The sequence below is a fragment of the Rutilus rutilus genome (genome assembly GCF_951802725.1).
Source record: "Rutilus rutilus genome assembly, chromosome: 4".
NCBI lineage: Eukaryota > Metazoa > Chordata > Actinopteri > Cypriniformes > Leuciscidae > Rutilus > Rutilus rutilus.
The window spans coordinates 19,185,154-19,212,618 of record NC_140212.1 but is presented as its reverse complement, the minus strand read 5'-3'; the positions used below and the strand labels follow the sequence as shown (position 1 = coordinate 19,212,618).

The 27,465-nt window shown below is 37.6% G+C and overlaps 1 protein-coding gene across 2 annotated transcripts; it reads left to right on the top strand.

Moving 5' to 3' along the window:
- The first annotated feature begins 853 nt into the window (after positions 1 to 853).
- fgd6 (FYVE, RhoGEF and PH domain containing 6) lies at positions 854 to 26,657 on the top strand. 2 transcript variants are annotated; one of them, XM_084407507.1, is made up of 21 exons: positions 854 to 1,105; positions 3,979 to 6,001; positions 12,496 to 12,604; positions 13,081 to 13,148; positions 13,274 to 13,304; positions 15,869 to 16,020; positions 16,287 to 16,443; positions 17,924 to 18,011; positions 18,752 to 18,802; positions 19,473 to 19,531; positions 19,610 to 19,681; positions 19,777 to 19,845; positions 20,373 to 20,456; positions 20,547 to 20,626; positions 20,807 to 20,906; positions 22,144 to 22,287; positions 22,370 to 22,472; positions 22,633 to 22,727; positions 23,455 to 23,583; positions 24,906 to 25,054; positions 25,140 to 26,657. In XM_084407507.1, exons 1-21 carry the CDS (start codon positions 1,096 to 1,098, stop codon positions 25,174 to 25,176), a joined length of 3,810 nt encoding a protein of 1,269 aa, XP_084263633.1. In that variant the 5' UTR covers positions 854 to 1,095; the 3' UTR covers positions 25,177 to 26,657. The 2 variants fall into 2 exon arrangements, with proteins under 2 accessions (XP_084263633.1, XP_084263634.1); XM_084407508.1 differs by lacking the exon at positions 854 to 1,105 and adding an exon at positions 1,235 to 1,359.
- The last annotated feature ends 808 nt before the right edge of the window (positions 26,658 to 27,465 follow it).

The window sequence follows — 27,465 nt, the reverse complement described above, 5'->3', positions numbered from 1 at the left end:
TAAATAACTACTGACCTGTTGTGCAGTCAGGAGTAATCTTGACTATAAAATACAGTAGCCCAGTAAACAATTTTGTATTGTTGTATAAACTGAATGTTATGTAGGCTATATTAATATAAATATTATAAGATTTGAGTAGGCCTACAGTAAATTCAGTCGGATGGATGTAGGCTATAGCCAACTAATTTCATGTTCCCCGATGAGGAATAATAATTCATTTCTGTATGTTTTAACTTTAACATGACAGAAATATCCTACTACATCTACTTTTTATTCTGGCCACAAACAGCATTAGGACCATCTACTTTCTATTCATAACTTTCAAGAAGTGGATGTTCGATTCGCAAAAGAATTGTTCTTTGGAATCGGATCCTTTTAATGAATCTGTGAAACTGAATCGCACTTTGCCTTGAAATCGGAAAAATGAATATGAACTATTAATGAGCTACATAAAGATGGCCACATTACTAAAACATTTACCGTATTTTGTTGTTGTGGTTGTGAAATGGAAATGTTCTTGTTTGTAAGGAGCACTTTAGGCTTAAATTATAATGTGGTTGAGACCAAACAATGTGTAATCGTATATCTTGAGAAAACCATTATTAAGGTGACATAATCAAACACATCACCTGTTTATTTATAGCCTGGGAAAACCCAGACAAGTTCCGGCAAATTTAGACTGAATGGTCTGGTTTTAACCAGGCTAGTTTATTTATGGAGGAAATGAATAACTGAATCTGGATGCTGAAAAAAACCTTGATCCGTTCAATGAACCGACTCGCTAAATGAATCGGATCTCCCAACGCTCGAACACTGAGATCGCCTCTAGCGGCGGAGCGTGAAAGTTTTTATTGAACTCTTTGACTGGACTTCGCCGTTCCAGCTTTACAAAAGCGGTGGCAAAAAAACATGGAAAGCATGGAACTCATTCCGACTCAATAGAAATACAAAGAGCCTGGATGATCTTTTGAAGATATCGAGTTGTCTTTCCCTCTAACACTTAGCAATGGCTCCCACTAGAAGAGAAGAGCTGAATCTGAAGGAACTGTGCTGAATGCAGCTCATTCATGGAGTAAAGAGAGTCGTTTGGGGATCATGAGTACAGGTTAGTTTCCTGGATGAATAAACATCAGCTACTTCTGTTGAACAAGCAGTCTAGGCAGGGACATGTAGGGCAAAATGGTAAGATGTTGCGATATTTAACGGTTTCATTAAAATATTTCCAAGTGTTGCAACCGGTGTTACTTTAACGAAGTCGCAGCTTCAGTGTTCCCGTTCTCTGTGTGTTAGAGGCTAATCTTGTGCTAACGGGACGATTTTCCCAAAAGAAGCACAAGAAGAAATTCCTGGATGAAGAAGGTGAGGAGCAATGTTGTGGTTGTGATATATTTCGGCATGTTTTTGTTTGTTTTTTCACCGCAAAAGCAGAAACCTGAAGGGATGTTTTTATTTTCCGCATTATCCAGTTTTTTTTCCCCCAGGCAGGCATGTATATGGAAGCCGCACGGGATACTTTGATTTGAATCTTTTGTTTCAACTTTGCTTTGTTTCCTTTCCCCGTTTCTTCGGTTACTTATCACACACAGATAACCATTTCGGGCGAGTTTACTTTGTTTCTTTGTTCTCTTCAATCGATATGGACACTGTTGTGGAGGGTATAAGGAAAGAGTCTAAAGAAAAACCCCGTGATTTTTCTTTCCACTGCTGTAAGGGACTCTACCGCACAACATCCGCCTGATGACTCCCTCTCGCGTGCTGCTGATGAGGATGATGAGGATGATGATGAGGTGAAAGAAAGACAGCTCGCGAGCTCTGCATGTGATCCGGAGCTCGAGTACTAAAGCACGGGCCCGCGAGACGCTCCGGACTGAAGCACGAGCTCCGGATCACAGAGCAGAATGAGCGGAGGAGGAGGAGGGCGCCTCTGGGATTAGTCTTGGATTGCTTCCCTTGGAATGGGAAGACCACATTTCCTCAAGAGAGCATCAACAAACCCAAGCTTTTTTTTTTTCCTCTTCCGAAAGCGCTGTCTAAGTGAAGTCAATTCAATTATTCTCCTTTTCTAATTATGACATAAAAGAGAGGTCGGAACTATAATAGTCGACAATTCATTAACTTTCCAGTGGTAACCATAGAGTATCCTGTAATACTCATAATTTAAAATACGATTTACTTCAAACCATGTAAAATCTCCACAATCTTTCTGTTACTTTTTTTATTTTTTTTTATGTCTGTAACAAGACGGCATAGCATATAGTGTATAGAGGATAGTAACATTTCCACTTTTTGCCTGTAACTGAATAATTCATATAGATTATATTATATTAAATTAAAGGGAAATATACAGTAGGCTACTGGTCAAAGTTTTGAAACATTATTATTTTAATGTTTTTGAAAGAAGTCTTATGCTCATCAAGCCTGCATTTATTTGATCAAAATACAGAAGAATATTGTAAAATATTATTAATATTTAAAATAACAGTTTTCTTTTTTAATATACTTAAAAATATAATTTATTTCGTTGATGCAAAGGTGAATTTTCAGCATCGTTACTCCAGTCTTTAGTGTCACATGATCCTTCAGAAATCATTCTAATATGCTGATTTATTATCAATGTTGGAAACAGTTGTGCTGATTAATATTGTTTTGGAACCTGTGATACTTTTTTCAGGATTCATTGATAAATAAAAAGTTTGAAAGAACAGCATTTATTCAAAATAGAAATGATTTCTAACAATATACATCTTTACTATCACTTTTTTATCAATTTAACTCATCCTTGCTGAATTAAAGTATTACTTTCTTTAAAAAAAAAAAAGAAAGAAAAAATTACTGACCCCAGTTGAATGGTAGTGTATATTGTTACAAAATATTTCTATTTTAAATAAATGCTGTTCTTTTTCAAACTTTTTATTCATCAAAGAATCCTGAAAAAAATGTATTGCAGGTGTTTTTTTTTATATATTTTTTTTATATTCAGCACGACTGTTTCCAACATTGACAATAATTCAGCATATTAGAATGATGAAGGATCATGTGACACTGAAGACTGGAATAATTATGCTAAAACTTCAGCTTTGCATCTCAGAAATAAACTATTTTAAAGTATATTAAAATAGATAACCATTATTTTAAATTGTAATATTTCACAATATTACAGTTTTTTGGGGGTTTTTTTTGTCAAATAAATGTAGGCGTGATGAGTATGACTTCTTTCAAAAACATTTAAAATATTTATGTTTCCAAACTTTTGACCGGTTCTGTGTAAATATAAATATTTAAAATGAAATCTTTGTCTTCATTAAAGGTTCATTGTAAAAATACACCTCCTTTATAAAGTTTTCACAACAATGTCCATATCTGATACTGTTTACATTTTATAAATAGGGCAATATCAAAGCCATCCTTAACCTTCTATAATTTCTCCTGCAATTAAGTTAACGTTGCCTTAATAATGCTTATTTTCTGTTTTATAACTGGGATTGTTGAATGCTCATCAACATAAAAACATAGGTGAGTGAGTACCTCTAAAAGTGTTAAACCAAAAAAACAAAACAAAAATGTCTTGGTACATAATCTCTTATATTTTCCTGTCTCTAGACTGTTTTGGTTCTCAAGAATCAGGGCATTTTCTGAAAGGTCTGAAAACTCAGTGATAATCTACTATGATGATCTAACGCTCATGAAAGTCTGGAATGCTGTACAAGAATATGCTATTCAGCATTATTGAGACTGATAACAAAATCTTGACATGATAATGACACACATTGGACCTTCATTTACAAGATTTGTCACAATTCTAAACGCAAAGAATCCATAGTTTTGATGTGCACATATGCTGATGTTTGTTTCAAAGCTAGGTTTCAATCTTGACCTCAGTCGTGACCCATCGTGTTCAGCTGTGTGTCTGTGGTATGCAAGTCTATTCAATGAATTCATGTAGTCCCCCCTCTTCCTTCTCTGTGTGAGTTTATGTAGGAATGAAGAAACCGCCGGTTGCCCCCAAACCCAAGCTGGTTCAGTCGCAGAAACCATCGCCTCCCCCCATCGCCCCAAAACCAGAGATCCTGCTGCCGTCACCCTCACCCACTGCGCACAAGAGAGGAAAACCTGCCGTCGCCCCCAAACCAAGCCTGCCCAAAGCCCCTCAGAAACCTCTCCAGCCAAGACAAGATCCCTGCAAGACCCAGCATCCCCCTGTCTCCAAAAATGGGGGTCCTGCTCTACTACCCTCACACCTGTCACATTACATCATACCACCCTGCACTCAAGGTCATCACTTAGGTAACAGCAAATCAGAGGATTCTAAGGAAATATGTGGAACAGCAGAGGTAGGTGTTTTCAAAGAGGGCGACAGCCCAAAAGAACAGTTGTTTTACAATGACACATGGGAACATGCATCCCAATCTGAACGGGAACAAATGCGTGCTCCCACAGACTCATCTTCCACAGAGGCACAGGAAGAAACAAACTCTTCCACAGTAGAAAAGGACCAGACAGGTACACAAATACAAATTTCTGTCCAGATCCCAAGTCACAGTCCTACAGAACCCCTACAGGAACGATCCGTCGAGGAGAAACAAACCGGAAACTCTATTTTTGGCTCTTGCGTCAGTGATAATGTTGGTTACCCTGCACCTCCCAGCAAGCCTCTCCCTGTACCCCATCCACGACGCCCTCGGAGGGCACTTGTTAGGCAGAATGTTGTGGAAATTGCACCTTCAGACATTCAAGCACCTACAGAGACTTCTGAACACATTCAGACAGACAAATTACTAGAAAATCCCGAAAACACTTCAACCAGTCACGCCTACACTGACACACCTCTAAATTTATGTTCCCCTAAAGAGAACGCGGAAAACACAGACACTGGCTCCTCAACCAACACTGATTCTTTGCACAATGTAGACTCTTTTCACAGTGCACATACTGAAGACATGCTTCCTGATCTAGAATCCACCCATTATTCGGTTCCAACAAATGGCGTAACTCTAGCTTCCATGAACACAGCTGCAGAGGAGGAGGGGTCACAACCTCCAGCTCCGCCACCTCGACAGAAATCCCTCCTACAAATGGTTGATTCCTTGTGCAAGGCCTCAACATCAGTGGACAGCTTGCTTTTGCATTGCCACTCAGATCTTCAAGATTCCTTGGTTAGTAGTAAAGATGAGGAGGTGGAAAGCAATGATGATGAAGATGATGATGGAGTATATGGAGATTTTGCTCGATACCCAATAACACGGAGTCTTCCTAAACAGATTAAGCTCAGCTGTGGCTCGCAAGTTGCAGCTTTAAGCAAGCCATCTTTGGATGGTGAGGAAAGGTCACCGAAAGTCATGCCTAAAAAGCCCCAACGAAACAGTCTTCCCGCATCTGTTGTGTTGCGGAAGCAAAACACGTGTCCGGTAACACACACCCCCCCTCCGCTTCCTAACTCCAGTCCTCCCGTATTCAGAGAACTCCCGGCACCTCCTCCGGAGAAATCTTCGTGGCGAGTCGCCCTGCCTAGCATCCCTCTCTTCAGTAAAAACCAGCCGACTCGCAGTAACAGCCAACCACAGGCTGGAGGTATGGGAGCTGTTTTCATCAAACAGAGGGCAAAGTCGTTTTCCTCTGCAGATCTTCAGCGAGTGGACACTGGATCCGAATCCTCCGAGCCGTTGGTGCGATCCGATCAAACGCGGCGTAGCTTGCGGAAACTTCTAGAGCTGCGCGTGTGTGCACGGTTGCTTCCGAAGTTGCTCCGCGGTGGACAGTCCCTGGATTGCACTCGTACTGATGCGGAATACGAGGATCATAAAGCCACGGGCACTAATCAGGTCACCCCTGGTGGTGATGAGGAAGAAGCTCAAGGTGACAGTGAGCCTGACTGTGGGGTGGAATACGAGAACGTCCCGTTATACGAGGAGATTCCAGAGTACATGAACCTGCCCTGGGTCTATTCCAACCAGGATGCAGACACAGGAGTGTATGAAGTGCAGGAACCATGTGACGTGAACAGGTCAGTTTGTGCATGCATATATATGTATACAACATTTATTTAAAGGGGTCATATAATGCCATTTTTATACAAGCTAATATGATTCTTTAGAGTCTAAATTAAAAGTTTGTAATATACTTTAATTAAAAATTCTCATTAGTATTGTAAGAAAACACTCATTTTACCTGGTCAAAAACAGCTCTGTTTTCAGCACGCCGTTTAAGTGCATGTGTCTTTAAATGATAATGAGCTTTGCTCACCCCGCCCCTCTGTTCTGTGCGTACTGCGTTTGTAACACAATAACCATAACGCATTGTTCATTATAAACGTGGGATTATGAATTATATTGAGAACGTCGTACATAGAAAATATGCCATAATGTACCCTGAGTGTAAACAGCCGCATTCATCGTGAAGCGGGCAGCAAGCGATTTGCAAAGATTAATATAAATATTAATATAAAGGTTAATAAAACGTTACACTCACTTTTTCATCTGGAGGTGCAGCAGGAACACGAATAGTTGGTACCGATCCTTTTTTCAGGAGCAGCTTCTTAGCAAAACCAGCTTTATACTGACCTCGCTTGTAAAGCAGTCTGGTGTGTGAAATGATTCGCGCAAACATGAAAGCATTGACGTTGATCGTGGGGAATATTCCCTTCGAAAACAAACTCAGCCACTGCGTCTTCAGTGGTTCGGATTTAGGAACATCAAAATGACTGCTGTGTTCCTTATTACACCCAAATACTGAACACCACAGTCGCTTAGAAGCCATTCTGCTCATAGACAGTGCTCCAGCGTATCAACAATGACCGCGCCGGTCCGCGCGGACTATGATTGACAGCTCGCTCACGAGCGAGGGCGGGTCTGTGTTGAAACGCTGCTGTCAATCAACAATCGTGGGAGGGGCGTCGATTTTGTGACACAAAATCGAACGGCTTGATTTGAGACATATAAGAAGATTTAAAAAAAAAACTGGATGGATTTTTATCATTTTATGATGGTTGTGTACAGGCACTGCCTACACACATTTCAGTACAATCAACTTGTAAAAGTGCATGTACCATTATATGACCCCTTTAAAGGACATAATAATTTATCAACAAATGTTGATGTTTAAGACCAAGAAGTCAGTGTTTGGATGGTTTGCATAGTTTATTTGCTATAACTACACCATTAGTTGGTAAAGGGGCCATTCACAAGTTGCATCTTTTATGCTCTCAAGTTCGTTATTTTAAATGTAGACTTGCGACGAGAAATTGCCATCGCAAATCTCATATTTTCTAGACACGTCTATGAAGGAAAGAAGGAGAAAGCGGTGCAGTGTTTTTAGACACGAAGTGCGAACGACCTCTAAGACTACATAGATCAACCAGCTATGTTTTAGGATTTCTAATCAGCCTCTAGAATATCTGAAAGTAGTAGAATAACCGAAAACGTTCTTAGTGGAATGGCTTAAAAGTTTAAGGAGGGGTTGATGTGTTGCTAAGGCAATGTTTAAAAATTACAGTGTATATTCACATCTATTGGACCTTTCCTGATCAAATGCCTACAACATATTAAAGACCTGTTCACATTAAGATAACTATAACGCTAACTATATTAGCGTCCACAACAACGAATGAGAACATTCTGTTTATTGTGAGCACATACTGCAGTTATGACGTTTGACACTTTAAATGGTTAAGCTTCTGATTGGCTGTGAATGTCATTATTGTTATGTTGTAGACTTTTCTATTCTCAATTAGTTTGATTTTTAAAGCAATATAGTTATCAATATAGTTATCATCTGGGTGTGAATGGGCCTTAAGACTCATATATACATATATACAGTCATTCCAAAATTAGAAAATCTGGATCACGTAACATGCTGCATTTTGGTAAGCTGGAGCTTTGCCAGTTTCAGCTGTTGTGATTTTGTTAAAACCTACTTAGCAACAAGTATATATTTTAATGTGCACTGTGTTGGTTTGGTCTGTGTGGTCATGGAAGTGTGTGTGTGAGAGGGTTACAGTCCACTCTTTGAGTCCAGGTTGGGCTGTTTTCCTGTGGGTTATTTTCAGTGGCCAGAGCAGGAAATGTCTGTAGAGGAGAGAGCTGAGCCACTGGAAAATAACCTTTCCCTCTCTCTCTCTCTCTCTCTCTCTCTCTCTCTCTCTCTCTCTCTCTCTCTCTCTCTCTCTCTCTCTCTCTCTCTCTCTCTCTCTCTCTCTCTCTCTCTCTCTCTCTCTCTCTCTCTCTCTCTCTCTCTCTCTCTCTCTCTCTCTCTCTCTCTCTCTCTCTCTCTCTCTCTCTCTCTCTCTCTCTCTCTCTCTCTCTCTCTCTCTCTCTCTGTTTCTCCCACACTCTTTTCTCTCATTCTCAGAATTTTCAATTGAGATCTTCTGGCTCACAGTCATGCTTTGTCATTGCAACATTTCCAACACAGTAGCAAAAATCATGTCATGTCAGTAAAAGGTGAATCATCTTATTCTGATTGCAAATATACCAACTGCTGACTGTTACTGACCGCAGTATAAAGCATCAGAGCACATGGCTAACATTTCTCAGCACTGCTTTCGTAATAAAGTTTTATTTTAGTGTTGTAGAAGAATTCATGCGCAAGCACAGTTTATTTTTGTCTACAAAACTAATTTCAAGAATATCTGCATAAGCCACTGTAAAAAAGTTGCTGTAATTAGTTATAACAACTTAAAATTTGTTGCTAACGTAAATATCCAACTTAAGTAAACTTAATATTTTAAGTCAAGCACGAACACATATTTTTTTTAAGTTGAAACAACACATTATTTCTTATTTTAATGTTACATTTTAAGTTGTGATAAATAATCAGTGTAGATCAAAAATAATTTAAAGAAGATAAGAAACATAAATTCCAAACTTTTGACTTGTAGTGTGTTTATTGTGATGACTGTGGACTTCGTAAACACATTTTTGACCTCCACCACACATTGGCTTGTCAGTGATGAGGTCTCAGTGCTGGTGAAAACTTACGGCATTTGCTAAATCCGCAGTTGGTTTCCAGATGCACAGGACGTTGAATCAAGTTTGTGGTGGTATGTTTTGAGTTGTCAGCAAGTTGTTTCCAACAAATATTTTACAGTCATGTGGGCTAAAGCCCTTGATCGCAGTAGTAATAACATTATCATCTTTGATCTCTCAGTACAAAAACTTTACTGTGCACACAACAACAGAATACACTTCGGACTTAAATTAACTTAAATCCCAAGTGTTTTTGCTTACAAAAATTACGCTACCGGTCAAAAGTTTTAGATGGGTACGATTTTTAAAGTCTCTTATACTCACCAAGAATGCATTTATTTGATCCAAAATACAGCAAAAACAGTAATATTGGGAATATCTTTTTCAGAAATCATTCTTATATGATGATTTGCTGCTCAAGAAATGTTGAATTAAAAACAGAAGGGGAATTTTTTTTTTATTATTATTGTAAGAAATGAAAGTGTTTGTTCACCCAAAAATGACATTTCAGTCATTAATCATTCACCCTCATGTCGTTCCAAACCTGTAAGACCTTTGTTGACCTTTGAGCACAAGTGAAGATATTTTTTTATTAAATCCGAGAGCTTTCTGACCCCTCCATATAATGACATAACTACTTTCAAGGCCTAGAAAGGTAGTAAAGACATCGTTAAAATAGTCCATGTGACTACAGTGGTTCAACCTTAAAGGGACACTTCACCCATGGGAACATTGATCTTTATTGAAAGTGGGTCATATATGTAGTCGAAATGTAAAATCAATTTTGAATTTGGTGCCTTCTTGGCCGAGGAAAGAAAGAAAGTAACTTCAGGACGCATTTGTATGAAAGACACCAACTCCCACAATGCACCACATTGCACAGCTGCGCAAGCCACTCCCACTAATCCAGAAAGCACATATCTGCCTAAGAGAAATAACTCTTCCGTCTACAAGGCTAGCTACCACCAGAGCTTGAAATTAATTTCACACAAAATGTCTAGTTAGTTGGCGAACTCATTAGTGAATTACTCTTCATTTGTATTTCTTTCGAAGTGGTGAATTATTGCATTGTAACGTTACCTGGATGTTCAGTCAGATGCGGTGCGAAACTAGGATAGTTCACAACACAAACGTCCGTGTCCTCGTCTGATTCACAACACAAACGTCCGTGTCCTCGTCTGATTCAGAGATTTCATCCAGGAGAAGTTGTCATTGTTGAAATTCTTTGCCACAGTCGGACTCTATCTCTGTGTTCGTAGCGGTTCGTAGTTGCATAGTGAGATCACCGGCGCCACCAGTCCGCCCTAACCCGAGCCAGTCCGGGCTCCTCGTCCGCGGCAGGCAGGTCTTCTGCCTCGGCTGCTCTTCGCTATAATGCGGCTTGTAAAGGTAGCCACAAACACCTGATTCAAGCATCAGACTTCTGAAATCCTCTTCCTCTATATCATATTGAGCACTCTCCTCCGCTATTGTCATAACTTTACATCTGTCTCCACAGCGCCTGTTAGCTTAGCTTCCAAACAAGATGGAGGATATTGCTTTTAGTTTTAAGAAAGTCAAGTCCCACCCACTGATCTGTAATAGGCCTGTAGCGTGAGCGGTTCCCGCCCCCTGGGAAAGATGAGGAACGAGTGTCTGTAGTCTCTACACTTTTCAATGAAATGTGTCTTCCTGCTTATTATGACGCAAAATGATGATTTTTACGTCATAATATGCAGGAAGTAAAACACTTAAATCCTTATTTCTCCCATCTCAGGGAAAAATGGATGAAAAATCCACATTTATTATAATATATGACTGGGTTTCTAACAATACAAAGCTTAATGCAAATGGGTGAAGTGTCCCTTTAATGTTATGAAGCGACGAGAATACTTTTTATGCGCAAAAAAAACTAAATAACGACTTTATTCAACAATTTCTTCTCTTCCCTGTCAGTCTCTGATGCTGATTTATATACACTTGCACATGTAGCATATGACTTCCTTGTTTCTGCATACTGTTTCAGATTTTTTTTTATATTAGGTAGCATACAGTGTATACTGCACAGTATAAACTAGGCACTATGCTAGTATTACATTCAGAAAACAGGCACTTTCTCTTCAACTGTGGGATTTGAACTATCAGTGGACTTGATTGGTTAATGGGAGTCAGGCAGAAGCACTTGAAACCTGTGTGTGTGTGTGTCTGTGTCTATTAGCTATAGTTTTGGAACAAAATGGAGCAAAATGAAAACCTACAAAACCTTCTTTTGGAGACATTCAGTGACATCCTAAATTGAAAAAAAGCTATTTATTTATTTGAAGGTGTAGACTAGAGTTTGGGTTAGTTGGTAATAATTATAATGAGTTCTATATGAAAAACAATAATCAATCCTTATTTAGATGATTAAGAATACGTTTAGGTTGTGTGAGCCACCATCACTGTGGTAAAAGTCAATAATTAATTCAGTGATATTCAGATTCCGCACATTCCAGCGTCTGAATTTGAGGGCCCTTAATAGATAGTTAAACTCCAATTTTAGATAACATTCACATTTCACAGTAATTGCCCAGGCACGACAGAAACTCCAAACTCCTGTCTGTCTGTGTGTGTGTGTGTGTGTGTGTGTGTGTGTGTGTGTGTGTGTGTGTGTGTGGTTGTGCATTTGAGGGTTTGTCTATATGTGTGTGTGTGTGTGTGTGTGTGTGTGTCTCTTTGCAGAGTGAGTTTATATAAGCTGTAAACAAGAGCAGCTCTGTCCTGCCACAGGAGAAAGAATGAGAGCGAGAGGAACCAGAAAGAGGGCAGAAAGTGTGTGAATGCATCAGCATGTGTGAGAGTTTGCTTGAGCTTTCTGATGCTTCATCCAAAAATGAAAATATATATATTTTTTCTCGCTCTCATGTCACTTCAAAAGACTATTTTTTTTATAATAAGAAACGTTTCATCACCACCAAACCATCATGTTAGAATGATTTCTAAAAGATCATGTGACACTGAAGTAATTGCTGCTGGAAATTCAGCTTTGCATCACAGGATAAATTACATTTTAAAATGTATTACAACAGAAACCAGTTCATTTAAATTGTAATAATATTTCACAGTACTGCTGTTTTACTCTGTTTCTTATTGAATAAATGTAGCCTTAGTGAGATTAAGAGACTACTTTCAAAAACAATAAAAAACCTTAATGTTTCCAAACTGTTAGTATGAGAAACAGACTGACATTTAAATTCTTATTCAATCCAGCTGCAAATAGCACATTTAATTTGCATCCTTCCTGTGCATATTTAAACTTGCATCCTTCCTGTGCATATTTAAACTTGACAAATGAGGTTGTGTCATGTATTTTATTTTTCATTTTTTTATTTTCATTTAGTATTATTATTATTATTGCACATGTTTTTTAAAGAAATTACTGCCTGTCAATATAAAGGAAACTAGGTTGAAATTGAATGTTACACTAGTTTGAATTTTAAATGTGTGTGTATTTTTGTGTGTGAATACATGTTTGATTGTAGCCTATGTGCTTTGGACTGAATTTGTTTGACAACAGATGTTCTGTGAGTGGTGATCTATCAGAGGATGGACTGAGCTCCAACGAGGACGATGGTAACAGCTCCGACTCCAGTAAGGAAGACATGAGCCAATCAAAAGATAAAGAGGTACGCACAAAACAACATCACAACAATCACATGGATTACATTTTACATTGTCATTCTGAACTTTTTTGAAGTTTTAGTGGAATGGACTTTCGACAGAACAAAGAGGCAGAAATCTCTCAGGTTTTACTCTAGAATATCTTTCAAAGATGAATGAAAGTTGGTCATTGATTTGGGAAGGTTTGTCCAGCAGACTTTCTGTCTGAAAATAATCCAGAGAGACCCCCAAACAGGGGGTGCTTTCAGTCAAACTTTGTCCTTGTGTTTAGACAGACCCTGATCCAAATAAAGACTGCAGCCTCTCACTAGCCCAAAACAACACACACAAACACACACTCACATTTGTTTTGCTATGAGGCTGTTTGTTGTTGGTAATCATGGTTGGATGTAGCGACTATGCAAGTATGACACTTCAAATTATACCATAGATTTTTAAATGGTCTAATATTATAACAGCATTTTAACTTGTGTGTCATTAGGAGGTAGAGCGAGCAAAGAGGAACAAGGTGGTCCACATCGCAATGGAGATCATGAGCTCCGAGAAAGTGTAAGTACAAACGCCCAATGACATTTGAAAGCATTTTATTATGACACGCCTTCCATGAAAAATTATTTGTACATATTTAGCGGGGGATTTATATTTTGATTCATTGTGTTTGTTTGTCTTTGCAGATTTGTGGATGTTCTGAAGTTACTTCACATCGTAAGTCATCGCTGTTTTCACTGGCTCCAGATTTGAATCAGAGCAATAATTATTTTATGCAGAAAGTGTCCAATTTTATCAATTTTTTCACATGAATGCGTTCTCGAATAGTTTTTGATTCTCACAGTTACAGTAGGATCATAGAGGGAAACACGCACACAGACACATTTGTCTGTTTATTTTTGGATTTTAATGAGTAGCTGTTGGCAAGTGTATTTAAATACGTGCAAGACTACATTCTAAACTGACCATCGACGTTGAAATGTTCTGGGTTCAGTACAAGTTGACAGCATAATGTTGATTGCCACAAAAACAATTTGACTCGTCCCTTAAGCAAAAATATCGCATGAACTGTAATGCATCTACGATAGACATCTTTGGGGCAAGGCATTTTAAAGGCTGTTCAAAACTGTTGCTGTTAAAAGGTTAAAAGCAGAAATGTGAAGCTCATGGTTGTCTAAATCGCACGTGATTGCAATGGTCGGAGTTTGCGCATGTAAATAGTCATTTGTGGATAGTAACACTGTTTCTTTCTGGTATTCTTGCATGGTTCATGAATCATGTGAGAATTACTGTTTATTAATGTTGATCTTAACGTAATGGCCATTGTAGGTGCATTGGTCAATACATTGGTCACTGCACTTCAAGTCCGACATTATTATTAGAAATGTAATATTGAACGCAGTGAATTTGTTACATTTGAGGTGCTTTAAATGGAATAACAGGGAAAAACTTCAGTGTGCTTAAAGTAGACTGTTAGCAAGTGTGCTAAAGCACAGAATGCTGCAACACAGTCCTTTCTAAAATATGTATGTTGGTTTCCTCCACTTAATAAAAATAAATCAATTAAATCAATAATAATAAATAAATAAATAAATAAATAAAATAATTTCGATTTTTTTTTAATTACTTTTTTTATCTCACAAATCAGATTTTTTTTCTCGCAATTGCACGATAAACAGATTGCGAGAAAAAGTCAGAATTGCGAGATGAAAACTCTCAATTGCCAGAAAAAAAAATCGTAATTGTGAGACATAAAACTTGCAATTGTGAGAAAAAAAACAGAATTGCGAGATTCAAACTTGCAATTGCCAAAAAAAGTCAGAATTGCGAGATTTAAACTTGCAATTGGCAAAAAAAATCTGAATTGAATGATATAAACTCACAACTGCCAAAAAAAGTCAGAATTGCGAGATTTAAACTTGCAATTGCAAAAAAAAGTCAGAATTGCGAGATTTAAACTTTCAATTGGCAAAAAAAAAATCTGAATTGAATGATATAAACTCACAATTGCCAAAAAAAAGTCAGAATTTCGAGATTTAAACTTGCAATTGGCAAAAAAAGTCAGAATTGCGAGATTTAAACTTGCAATTGCCAAAAAAAGTCAGAATTGCGAGATTCAAACTTGCAATTGGCAAAAAAAAATCTGAATTGAATGATATAAACTCACAATTGCCAAAAAAGTCAGAATTGCGAGATTTAAACTTGCAATTGGCAAAAAAAAATCTGAATTGAATGATATAAACTCAAAATTGACGAAAAAAAGAATTGCCAGATTTAAACTTGCAATTGGCAAAAAAAATCTGAATTGAATGATATAAACTCACAATTGCCAAAAAAAAGTCAGAATTGCAAGAAAAAAATCTGAATTGCGAGATACATTTATTAATATTTTGAATAATTTTTTAATGTCCTGTTTTAGTTTATTCAAGTTTTAGTGATTTTGTTGCTTGCTTTTTTCATTTTTATTGTGTAGGTACATTTTTTTATTTCAAGTTAAAAAATTTAGCAATTTTAGTACTTTTAATTCAGTTAGTTGCCAAGTTAACACGTCTAATAAAGTTTTTCATCTAATATTTATATTTTATTTCAGAATTATTTTAATTAACGAAAAATATTTGTATTCGTTTTAGTAAACAATAAAAATGTGTCATACATTGTCCCGTTTAAAGCATCATCTCTAAGAAAAAAATCTTAGTCGACCTCAATGGTTAACTAGTTATAGAACTGTGGTGCATCCTGACCCTTCAGATTGATGTAAAGAATTAGAGAAAGAGTGACAGGAAAGAGATGGCGGAGGAAAGACTAGAGGAAGAGCTTGTCCAGAGAGACTGTGGTAAAGGAATAAGAGATCAACGGACAGAGAGAGTTTTCGGAAAGTAATTACACCCACCCTCCCTTTAACCCACTTGTTTGGCCGTGACCCTAAACAGCTGTCCTAAAGACACGTGTGTGTGTGTGTGTGTGTTTGTGAGAGAAAATGTACTCTCTACTTCCTGTTACAGCTGTAGATGGACTGTGCTGTGAGTTTATGCGCTTCAGTTTGTTTGTTTTTACTCTGTGTTTGAAAATGTCGTTGAGTGCTAGTTTAGGTCACTGTTAATTTTAGCGAATTATACCATGAAATATATATCAAAAATGTTGGTCTAGTAAAAAAAGTAATTGTTTGAATTCACGGATGTTAGCGTGTGTCTTTTGCTATTACTCATCTTGGTTAGCTCTCTTTGTTTTGTTGCCGTAACCTGAAATTTTGGCAGTAGCTTACATCTCCATTTCTGTGTCAGGATTTCCGGGACGCAGTTGCCAAAGCGACTCGTGCGAGCGGGAAGCCGTTGGTGGAGGAGAAAGTGTTGAATCAAATCTTGTACTATCTGCCCCAACTCTACGAACTTAATAAAGACCTGCTGAAAGAGCTGGAGGAGAGAGTGGCCCACTGGTAACACACACACACACACACACACACCATATTAAAGTTAAATGTGTTGCAAATGAGTTTCATGTCATTTTTGTGTTGGAGTAGCATGTATCTTTCGTGGCTAGCAGCAGAGACAGTTCAAATAAGGATGCAAAAGAATGAGAGCATTTAGTAGTTGGAGGAATTATAACTTCTATATAAATAAAAACGCGTGTTCCCTAAACTTGTCAATCTTTCAATGCTTAATACTGAACATTTTGTTTCTGGGAATCTCTCACACCTTGCAGGTCTGATCATCAGAGGTTGGCTGACATCTTTGTTCAGAAGGGTCCGTATCTGAAGATGTATTCCACCTACATACGAGAGTTTGACCGTAACGTGGCTCTGCTGGACGAACAGTGTCGCAAAAATCCTCCTTTTGCAAGCGTTGTTCGTCAGTTTGAGGTAGGAGTGTGTGTGCGTGTATCTTTATAAGACCAAATGATCGTCCCCACGATGAAAAGTGATTAATATAGAGAATAACATCTTAAGTAATATTTCATTTGTGTGTAGTGTGGGGTGTCTGGTAAACCCTATGTTATGGAATATCTGAAATATACAAATATACAAAGCAATATCTGAAATCCTTGTGGGGACATTTTTTGGAAAATCATTGTCTATGGAACGTCCCCATAAAACATGAAAAAAACAACGTGAGAGAGACACTGTTTTAGTAGTTATTGCACACGTACGAGACAATGAAACACAGAAACCTGCAAGAGCACGAAGGATGAATTTTTATTGTTTGCATAATTTTAATGTGTAATATTCTGATAATATTTGTTTTAAGTAGTACATTTTTAAGTAGTACAAATGAATTATTAATGTTGTGTAAAATGCTTGTGGACCATACCAAATGGTATGTGCATGTAGCATATTTTAATTCATTTTAATCAATAAATATTAGTCAATAGGTATTTTCTAATTATTATTTTTTTTTAGCTGTATTTTATTATTATTTTAATTTCAATTATTTGTATTTGTTTAACTTAAATGTATCATAATTATTTATTTTTTTACAATAAAAGTAATGTTTATAGAACATAAAGAAAAGACACTTTCTCTAACAACATTCTGACATTAAAGGAGTCATAACCTAGTATTACATTGGATACCTACTGCTGTATTATAGTCTTTCAGGCCCTTCTAAAAAAGAAAAGTGGAAAAAAAATAAACACAGAGCTCCTCAGACCCTTATTTCTGAAGGCATTATTGTCTCGCGAGATCAATGCGATGTTTTGGCTGTCGTGGACGCTCTATATGGCTCTGCACGCCAGTTGAAAGGGTTGTTGGGACAGCGTCATTAAAAATGAATTTCATCCACTGGTCCCTGATAGTTTCGTCCGATTTTGGGAGATAAAACACATTTACATGTTTTTTATGGCAATCAACCACAGAGCAAGTCCGGTGTGCACTCGGTTTCTCCATCTTTCCCGACTGAACTGAATATGAGGGGGAGAGGGGAAGGGGGGGCTTCCTGCCGCGGTGTCCATATATGGTATATCCTACTACCTCATGACGTCAAGAGGGAGCTGAAATCAAAATCTCGTATTTGAGTGCGCGTGCACGCGCGCTGGTTTATTTACCCAGAGGTAAACAAACGCTTCACTTTTAAATATCGGCTTCCCGGCCAGTGTATAATCGTTAGTCGATCATAACATACATTGATTCTCGTGGAAAAGTGAAAATTGCAGGTTATGACTCCTTTAAAATACTGAACTGAAATTACAATATACAGCATGATTACTATACTGATTAAACCAATTAATTGATAGTTAAATATGTAGTGAATGCAGAGTGCATATTTGTATTTTTCTCAAACAGGGGAAGCCTTTTTTTTTTTTTACAAATACATTTGGTAATGCTTTCACTCTTTCATCCTCAGACGAGTCCTCGCTGTGCTAGTCTTGCTTTGAAGCATTACCTGCTGAAACCGGTGCAGCGGATACCTCAATACCAGCTCCTGCTCACAGGTACACACACTCACACCTACACACCATGGTATTAAGATGCGTTTTGGTCAATCCAATCACAAGTGGACGACGCTAAACACAGATATAAATACAGGTCTAAAACGTTTTGAGCTTGAACCAACACATTTGGCCCGGATTGCTTTCATAGTGTAAACACTCATGTGGTCGAAAGCATCCAAACAGCTGCAAAAGACCGCTTACTCTCCGCCTACTGACCTCATGCGTAAACATTATGGGAAGTGCGCTAGCCAGACGGGATTTAAACTTTGTCAGCTGAAGACCCAAGTTTGGTTTGAAGTTGAAAAACATACCAAGCACAATGTTCTCTCACCATTCCTGATTTCTAACACTCACAGCATTCGGCGTGGCCTTGCCGCTATCAGAGTAGAAATGAAATCTGATCCACTCTGTATGTTTTTCCATGGGCGTTCATATGTAAACAGCTTGAGCTTATTTTGCCCATTTGACTTAAAGATTTGAAAAAGCCCATACATTTACCCGCCCATAGACCCTCTCCTCAAAGACAGAAGTGGTTGAAAGTGGACAAAAGAGATTAACACCAGGTGTAAACGGGAATGTGTCTCCCTCGTCTTCTTGTGATCCAAACGACCAAAACGCATTTTAATACCAGGTTTAAACAAACTTATGATTAAACTTAAAATTAAGCTAATGAAGTAATTTAAGGAATACAGCCAATCTCTCTGACCAATTTAGAATTTTCGGTTTCATGTCTCTTTCAGATTATTTGAAGAATCTTCCTGAGGATTCATCCGACTACAAAGACACAAAAAGTAAGAGCATGCCATTTTCCCTGGAAATGACACAGGGACGGTGCTAAGGTGGCTCTTTTTGAAAATGACCAGGGGCCAGTAAATAAATAAAATAAAATGACGTGGTAAAATTCGCAGTAACCAACAATTACAGCTAGGACCAGTTTTATCACCTCATTCATCACAATCGTAAGTGCTGGTCAGTTTTTAAGGATTCTTTTCATTTTCCAAATCAAAACGTCTTTCCGCAAATAAAAACTTTCAGTTGACAAAAACCCTATAAAAGTTTTTTTTTTGTTGTTCTGAGTTGTAAAAAATGACATGATCTAGGGCTTTTATGCAGTATGTGCCATTGTAAAGACTGCACGCCTATCCCTCAGAGCCTTGTTTTTATCCGTGGTAAATTCAAAATGGCGTCCAACCTGACTAAGGTCTATAAATGCTTTTTAAATATAAATATCTATTGATCTTATTGACATTTTTCTTTTTTTTTCAATAATCCATTTCACTCGAACGTTTGTGACAATACAGAAGAAAAGATATGTGGCTACGTCCATTTCTTTGTGATGTTTATAGTCCAAAAAAATCAAGTTCACTATAAGAAAAATCTATATGATCTTTAAAAATCTTTATGTGAGATTTTTGCTGCAAAATGAAACTCATTCTCTTAAACACTGTTTGATTTACCCAGCTGCTCTTAGTGTGGTGAAAGAAGTGGCAAACCACGCGAACGACATCATGAAGCAAGGGGTAACGCAACAAACACACAGCCACGCATTATGACCTCATGAATATGAATGACGTCTAACACGCATCTCGTTTATTCAGGATAACTTTCAGAAGCTGATGCAGGTTCAGTACAGTCTTAATGGTCATCATGAAATCGTCCAACCTGGCAGGGTAAGATACTCGAGTACCCACGATTCATTGTGTCTGAGCAGTGCCTGAAGTCTCTGTGTTGGTAAACTAACGTACTGTTCTTGTTTCATACGCAGGTTTTCTTAAAGGAAGGCACTCTGATGAAACTCTCCAGGAAAGTTATGCAGCCCAGAATGTTCTTCCTGGTGAGAAACTATGGTCAAGTTAAGGCTAAATACTATTAAAATGTTGATTATAAAATAGACAGCGTTGTTTTAGTATAATTTATGCACCGTTACAGTTTTTATTAATATTTCTAATCAGTTTTATTTTTTAGATTTTCTGTTTTCATTTAATTTTTTTGTCATTTTCTTGTCTTAACAAAAAAAAAAAAAAAAAAAAAAGTACTAATAAATATTACTATTTAGGTTTAATTTATTTTTAATTCAGTTTTGGATCAGTTTTATTTTATTTTTATTTTTCCAGTTTGTAATTTTAGTGTTTCAACTTATTTCAGTAAGTTAAAAATTTATATTTTCATCTATGAAATCTGATTTGTACATTTGAGGTAGTAAAAACTAAAAAAAAAAAAAAACACATCAGTGACCGCACACCAATACATTACATTAATACGGTCTTTTACAATACACGAAATTGCTGCATAAGACAGGAAACTGTGGATGGTGTAACACTGTTTTTGGCCAGTTAGTAAATTGTCTTTCTTTCTCAACAGTTTAATGATATTCTGCTGTACACAACACCCGTTCAGTCTGGCCAGTATAAAGTCAACAGCATGCTCTCTCTGGCCGGCATGAAGGTCAGATATCCACCGTTATAATACTCTTACACACACACACACACACTGACAGGAGATGTAACACATATGTGTGTCTCACGTCTTTAATAGGTGAGCAAACCAAGTCAGGAGGCCTATCAGAATGAGTTAAACATTGAGAGTGTGGAACGCTCCTTCATACTGTCTGCCAAGTAAGAAACACACACACACACATGTATGATTTATCTGCTGGGTCTACATGAAGGAAATATCGGTTGTGGAATGAATAATTGTACATTATAATCATCTTTTGATCATTAGTGAAATAAAATGGATTCCTGGAAGCTGTTTTTAATTAAATTGAAATAACTAACTGTAATTGACATTTGCAGTTCAGCCACAGAAAGAGACGAATGGCTTGAAGCCATCGCTAAAGCAATAGATGACTACACCAGAAAGAAGATTTCTTTCTTTTCCAGTCGAAGCCAAGAGGTGGGTGCACTTAAGTGTGTGTGTGTGTGTGTGTGATTCGGGTATTCCCTATGTTGTGGCGACCAAATGTTCCCACAAGGATAGTAAAACCTGAAATTTTGTGTTGTGGGGACAACATTTCGGTCTCCATGAGGAAAACAGCTTATAAATCATACGAAAAATGTTTTCTATTAGGTTTAGGATAGAATGTAAGGATTGTTCATAAAAATCATTGTCTATGGAGAGTCCTCGTAAAACACAAATAACTGTGTGTGTTTGCTGATTTTGTGTGTGTGTGTGTGTGTTTCATCAAGTGTACAGGGTCTTCATTGACTTGGTGTGTACACTGCAAAAAAGTGATTTTTGTCTCGTTTTCCAGTATATTTAAACATTCCTTAAACATACTTTTACTTGAGAAGCAAAAGTCATACATAAAACAAAAAACTGTATCTGCCAATGGGGCAAGAAAAATAAAATAGTTTTCCCTTTGAATCACGTTTATTTCTTCTTCTTACCCTTATTGCAGATACTGATTCTTGTTGTTAAGATTAAATTCACCTAATTAAAGTATACATTTTAATCCTAATTCAAAAAACAAGACAAGTCTCAAGTAAATGTATTTTGATTTAAGAATGTTTAGATATTTGTACTAGAAAACAAGACTAAAAACTGAATAAGAATATAATTTGTATTATTATTATTATTTCAAGTATGGTGCCAGTTTAATGCGTTAACAAATGTTAGAAAAGACATAAGCATAAAAGAATGCAGCAGAACTATTCATACCAAGTCTAATGCAAAATCCTGATAATTCTCAGAATTCTCGGAAACTTGATTAAATTGTTCATTCACACAATTAAAATATTGACCTTTCCATAACATAAAAGTATGAAATATTCACAAGCAGTGCACAAGGCTGAATCTGAAGTTTTATCATTTTATGAAAAAAGTTTGTATACCCAATTATATTAAAACGCAACTTGGCCTTTAACAACATTAATGTCATAAGATATTCACAAACAGTGTACCTAAAACTATTCACACCATCCAATATCGAAATTCTCAAAAACAACTCTGGAAAAAGTAAATAAATTCTTTGGCATTCATACCTATTTAAAAAAATCTTTATTTCTTCCAAATAAAAAAAGCGGCTGATTTCAGACATTCAGACAGATTTTGTCGTATGTGTTTTGTGTCTCAAACCTGTGTAAAAATACTATGTCTCATTCGTCTGTGGTTTTTCTGTGTGTGTGTGTAGTTGGAGGGAATCTCTGATGACGGTCTACCGCTGGGCTCTAAAGCTCCTATCTGGATTCCAGATTTGAGAACGACCATGTGTATGATCTGCACGTGCGAGTTCACGCTCACCTGGAGACGCCACCACTGCCGTGCCTGCGGAAAGGTTCGAAATGCAAAAAATCTACGCTTTGTTTCCTTTTAGTGAACAAATAGGTCTGACTGATATCGGTTTGTTGTGGCAACAGGTGGTGTGTCAGGCATGTTCGTCCAATAAATTCTACCTGGAATACCTGAAGAATCAGCTGGCACGAGTGTGCGACCACTGCTATATCAAACTACAGCACAAGGGTATGAGATTTCTGCTCTCTACCAACCAACCACTTCTCTAATAGAAGTGTTGTTTATTGAACATTCTTGTTTTTAACGTTGTTTGCTCATGCTTGACTCGGAGTATTAAGCCAAATCCCACATATTTTATCTAATGTGCTGTTTTGCTTTTGTCTCTTAGGGGACCAATCCAATGTTACCACTTCCCCTAGTGGGCGGAGTTCAACATTTGCTTTTTCTAGAAGACAGAAAAGGATTCCTTCTGCCCTCAAAGAGGTGACCTGAAGTTGTACATTATTACCTTTAAAGGTGCTCTAAGCGATGTTGGGTGACGTCACTTCTTGTTGACGTTCGAAGTATTGTCAAACAAAATGGAGGCTAGCTCGACCCTCCCTCTTCCTCATCCCTCCCTTCCGTGCTTTTCCAATGTAAATTCAGGACTTCGAGCGTTCCTTCTCCTTTTTTCCTATTCTTTGCTATTTATTCATCAGAACGTCGTCTCTTTGGTCGTGTGTCGGCCATATCAAAATTCAAGAGAATATAATTCTAACGTTAGTCGTTGTCTAGGACATCTCTCCTCTAGCTAACTTCCCTCTTCATGCTTCTCTCTCCTCCACTCCCCACACCCCCCTTCATGTGCACACGTCGCACACTAACCCACCCCCAACCCCCAAATCATTCTTGTCGGTTATTGGCTGGAACACTGTTTGTTATGTTTCGTGGTCCAGGCTGGGCCAGTTAGTTTTTCTTGCTGTTTGTGGAGCCTGGGCTGTCTACAGAGACCACGTTTTTTTACAGTGTGTTCAGGGGACAGGCAGCTAGCGGATAGTGAGGAGATGTTTGCTGTATGTGACAAAAAACAGTTTGGCCTAAAAAACGCATGACATCGCTTAAAGCATCTTTAATGCAATGACACTGAGAATTTATGTGTCACTGTAGTGAAGGCTTCGTTTTATTTTTTTTACCACAAAGCTGATGTCCTATTAAAATATCTCACTCACAGGTGTCTGCCAGCACTGAGAACTCCTCCATGAGTGGATATCTGCACAGATCCAAAGGCCACAAGAAACCGTCGAAGAGACTGTGGTTTGTCATCGAGAACAAAGTCCTCTACACTTACGCCGCTAGTGAAGTATGCTGCCTTTATTTTTGTAATAACTTTTAGCCAGTGTTGAGGAAGCTTTATCAAACTGTTATCAAAAAGCAGATAACTATATTGAAGCTATGTAAAAAGACATCATAAGGAAATTGTTGGGAAAGCTACTTTGAAACTGTCGTTGACCAAGCTACTAACAAAAAGTAGCTAACTATATTGAAACTGTTTAAAGGAACACGCCGACTTTTTGTGACTTTAGCTTATTCACCGTATCCCCCAGAGTTAGATAAATCCGTACCCTTCTCATCTCCGTGCGTGCCGTAACTCTGTCTGACGCACCCACTGCTAGCCTAGCTTAGCACAAAGACTGGAGGTAAACAGCTCCAGCTAGCATACTGCTCCCAATAAGTGACAAAATAACACCAACATTTTCCTATTTACATGTTGTGATTTGTATAGTCACAGCCTGTACAAATAACAAGGTCACATGAGACACAGCCATCTTCTAACTGTATACATACTGGGAACTATATTCTCAGCACCTGAGAAGCCCCGTGGTGAGGAGCAGAGAGTTCGCTCAGAGTTGGAGTAAATCACTCCGCAGAAGTAGCAGTGCTTCGCCCTCTGAGAATATAGTTCCCAGTATGTATACGGTTAGAAGATGGCTGTGTCTCATGTGACCTTGTTATTTGTACACGCTGTGACCATACAAATCACAACATGTCAATAGCAAAATGTTGGCGTTATTTTGTCACTTATTGGGAGCAGTATGCTAGCTGGAGCCATTTACCTCCAGTCTTTGTGCTAAGCTAGGCTAGCGGTGGGTGCGTCAGACAGAGTTATGGCACGCATGGAGATGAAAAGGGTATGTACGGACTTATCTAACTCTGGGGGATACGGTGAATAAGCTAAAGTCCCAAAAAGTCGGCGTGTTCCTTTAAATGGTACTTTTTTAATTTATTTAACCATTATCAGATGCTATAATTTAGTTTTAACAATGAGTAGTGATGGGTGATTTCAAAACTGTGGTTCAGTGTTCGGAGCGTGTATCAAACTGCCAAAGTCACGTGATTTCAGTAAACGAGGCTTCGTTACGTCATAACTGTTTCAAAACATTTAACTGTATACAATCAGCATAGACGGTTTTGAGATGACATTTGAATGACTTTTTGGTAAAGTTACAGGACTAATTGTTGGGAAAAAGTAGCTAGTTCTTTGTTGAAAACAGCTATTTTTGCAACACTGAAAGCTGTAATTACGTCAATTATTCCCCTTTTTTTTCCACGGTGTCATGAGAATATGCAGATGTGTATGTCATAATAAAAGCTGTCATGTGACGATGATTGCGTTGTTTTCAGGATGTTGCGGCATTGGAGAGTCAGCCACTGCTGGGCTTTTTCCTCCGAGAGGAGAAGACAGGACCGGCTCAAAAAATGCAGTTTAAACTGTACCATAAAAACACACTCTACTACATCTTCAGAGCCGAGGATATCCCCACTGCTCAGAGGTACTGCAGAGAAATACTTCATGCACTTGTATAGAGTTTGTTCTGTCAGTCGTTGATTCAAACTAAATCTGTGCTGCTTTTTCAGATGGATTGAAGCGTTTCAAGAGGCCATGATCCTTTGACTGGACTGGGTTGGATTAAATCGAATAAATCAATTTCGTTGGTCTGGGTCTCTCCACTGTATTACACAGTCTGAGGATGCAGAAATCAAAACCCAGTTTGAAGCAAAGGATGCTGGTAGATGTAGTTTATGCATTAATCTATCTTAAGCACCATAATGAAGGTAAAACAAGTGGCCAGTTTAATCAGACCGCAGCCATCCATCGTACTTCAAAAATGTGAGGTATTAATCCATAAGTTTATTCTTAATGTATTTTTTAGCAAACACTGCCTCTCTGTAAAAACTCCTTCGCATAAAACCAGCCCACAGAGCGTTCAGGGTCAAAATGACCGGTCATGAGCTCTACATGCAGAAGTTTGCAAGTACTCCCGACCATGACGTGTCATTTACCTATGAATCCGAATTCTTGCCAACATTGGAACGCTAGATATTTTGAAACAGTCCATTATGATGTCATAGGGACAGTTTGAATCTAATTGCAGCTATTACATGTTGCCTGATGAAGGTTTAAAAATTTGGACTCTAGTGTGATTCATAGTCAAGTCTGAATGTGCATGAGCAAGTATGATGCAAGGAATGTCTGATGCCAGGTCGCATCTTTGGCACGATCATGTGGTGCAGTCTGGCATGGTGCATTATGGGAGATTTTGTTATTCAACTGTGAAAGCTGGGAAATGAAGGCTTAAAAAGTTACTGGGCCCTAATTGTGAAGCACAAACAGAGTGACTTTATTTATGAATTGTACGTAGAACCATTGTTTTTACAACTGATTTGCGCACAAATGGTTTTATGAACGGTTGATGCATTGAACAGAACGTTTTTTACAAGCATTTTAGACATTACATGCGACGGGTTACCCAAGCATGGTTTTACAAACAATTAGTTAATTACCTGCAACAATTTACATAAGAATAATGCACACATTGAATGTAACTATACTTTTTTTTTGAAGAACGTAATAATTTTCACAATCAATTGTGTTACATATGACATTTTCAAAAGATTCGTTCATGAATGTGAGCATTTACGCAAGAACGTGTTTTAACAAAAGATTGACGCATTGCATGCAACAGTTTGTATGCGCATTCTTTTTCTTTTTTTTTTTACAAACAATTTGTGCATTATATGCGACAATTTGTGTAAGAATGAAGTTACGAAAAATTTCCGTATTTCCCGAAGAGGTCCTTCGTTATTTGATTTTTTTCAGTTAGCCTGTTACAGTTACAAAAATGTTTTTAATAATCTTAAACTATTTTGTAAAAAGTAGGCATTTTGACTGATGTTTTAAACATACTGGACTGAACTGGAAGTGTACATATTTTGTAAATGGTAATATAATGCAGGCGTATTTAAAATAGTTCAGGATGTTTAATGGCCTCAATGAATTATGGGTAGTAAAGACACAGTGCTAGGCTGGCTAACTCAGCACTGTTTTAACGTACTATATAAGACATTTATAGCACACCGGCTGTGAATACAGAGAAAAAAAAAGAAAAAAAAAACTAGTGCTCTTATCAGGGAAAGATATATAACACACACATTAAATACTCTAATGCACCTTGTTCAGGACGCTTTGACAATGGTTATAACATGATTATATTCTCTACACAGTTTTCACTAAAGTCCTCCGTCAGCTCCAAGCACAGCAAGCCACTGATCTTTCACCGTTTGAAGGGTAACAGGTCCAAGAAATGGATTTCATTTGTTTGATATTGATCATATTTCTGTTTTGAATGTTTACATTTTGTAAGATTGTTTTGATTTTGGGAAACAGATACACCACTGTTATTGTTGTTGTTGTTTTTTTTCCACTTTTAAGAAAAATATAATTGCTATTCCTGATGCTTCTGGTCATCTTGTCACTAATTCACTGTTGTATCCCAAAGTTCTGAGGATCTCCAGAAGGTTTTACATCCTGAAGTAATCTGTTAATATCTTAAGGATTTCAAGGGAGTAGGCTATGTCCCAACATAAATGTAAAGTGCAAATAATTTTTTAATAAATAATGTAATGTAATGAGATAACGTGTGCATCTCTGGTTAAACTTTGTTAATGACTTGGGTTATGTTTGTTACATATAAATATTAAAAGTACGTTACACACTTTTTTTATAACTATCGATTCATTGCAGAATGAGGTTTTTCAATTGCCGATACAATAACAAGAGAGCGAAGTTATTGATAGCCAATGTATATTAATTAAGGGCTAATACAATAATTACTGGTACTGATAACATTTTTACTTATTTATTTAAAAATTCACAACATCGCGCACGATCCAAAAGCAGAGC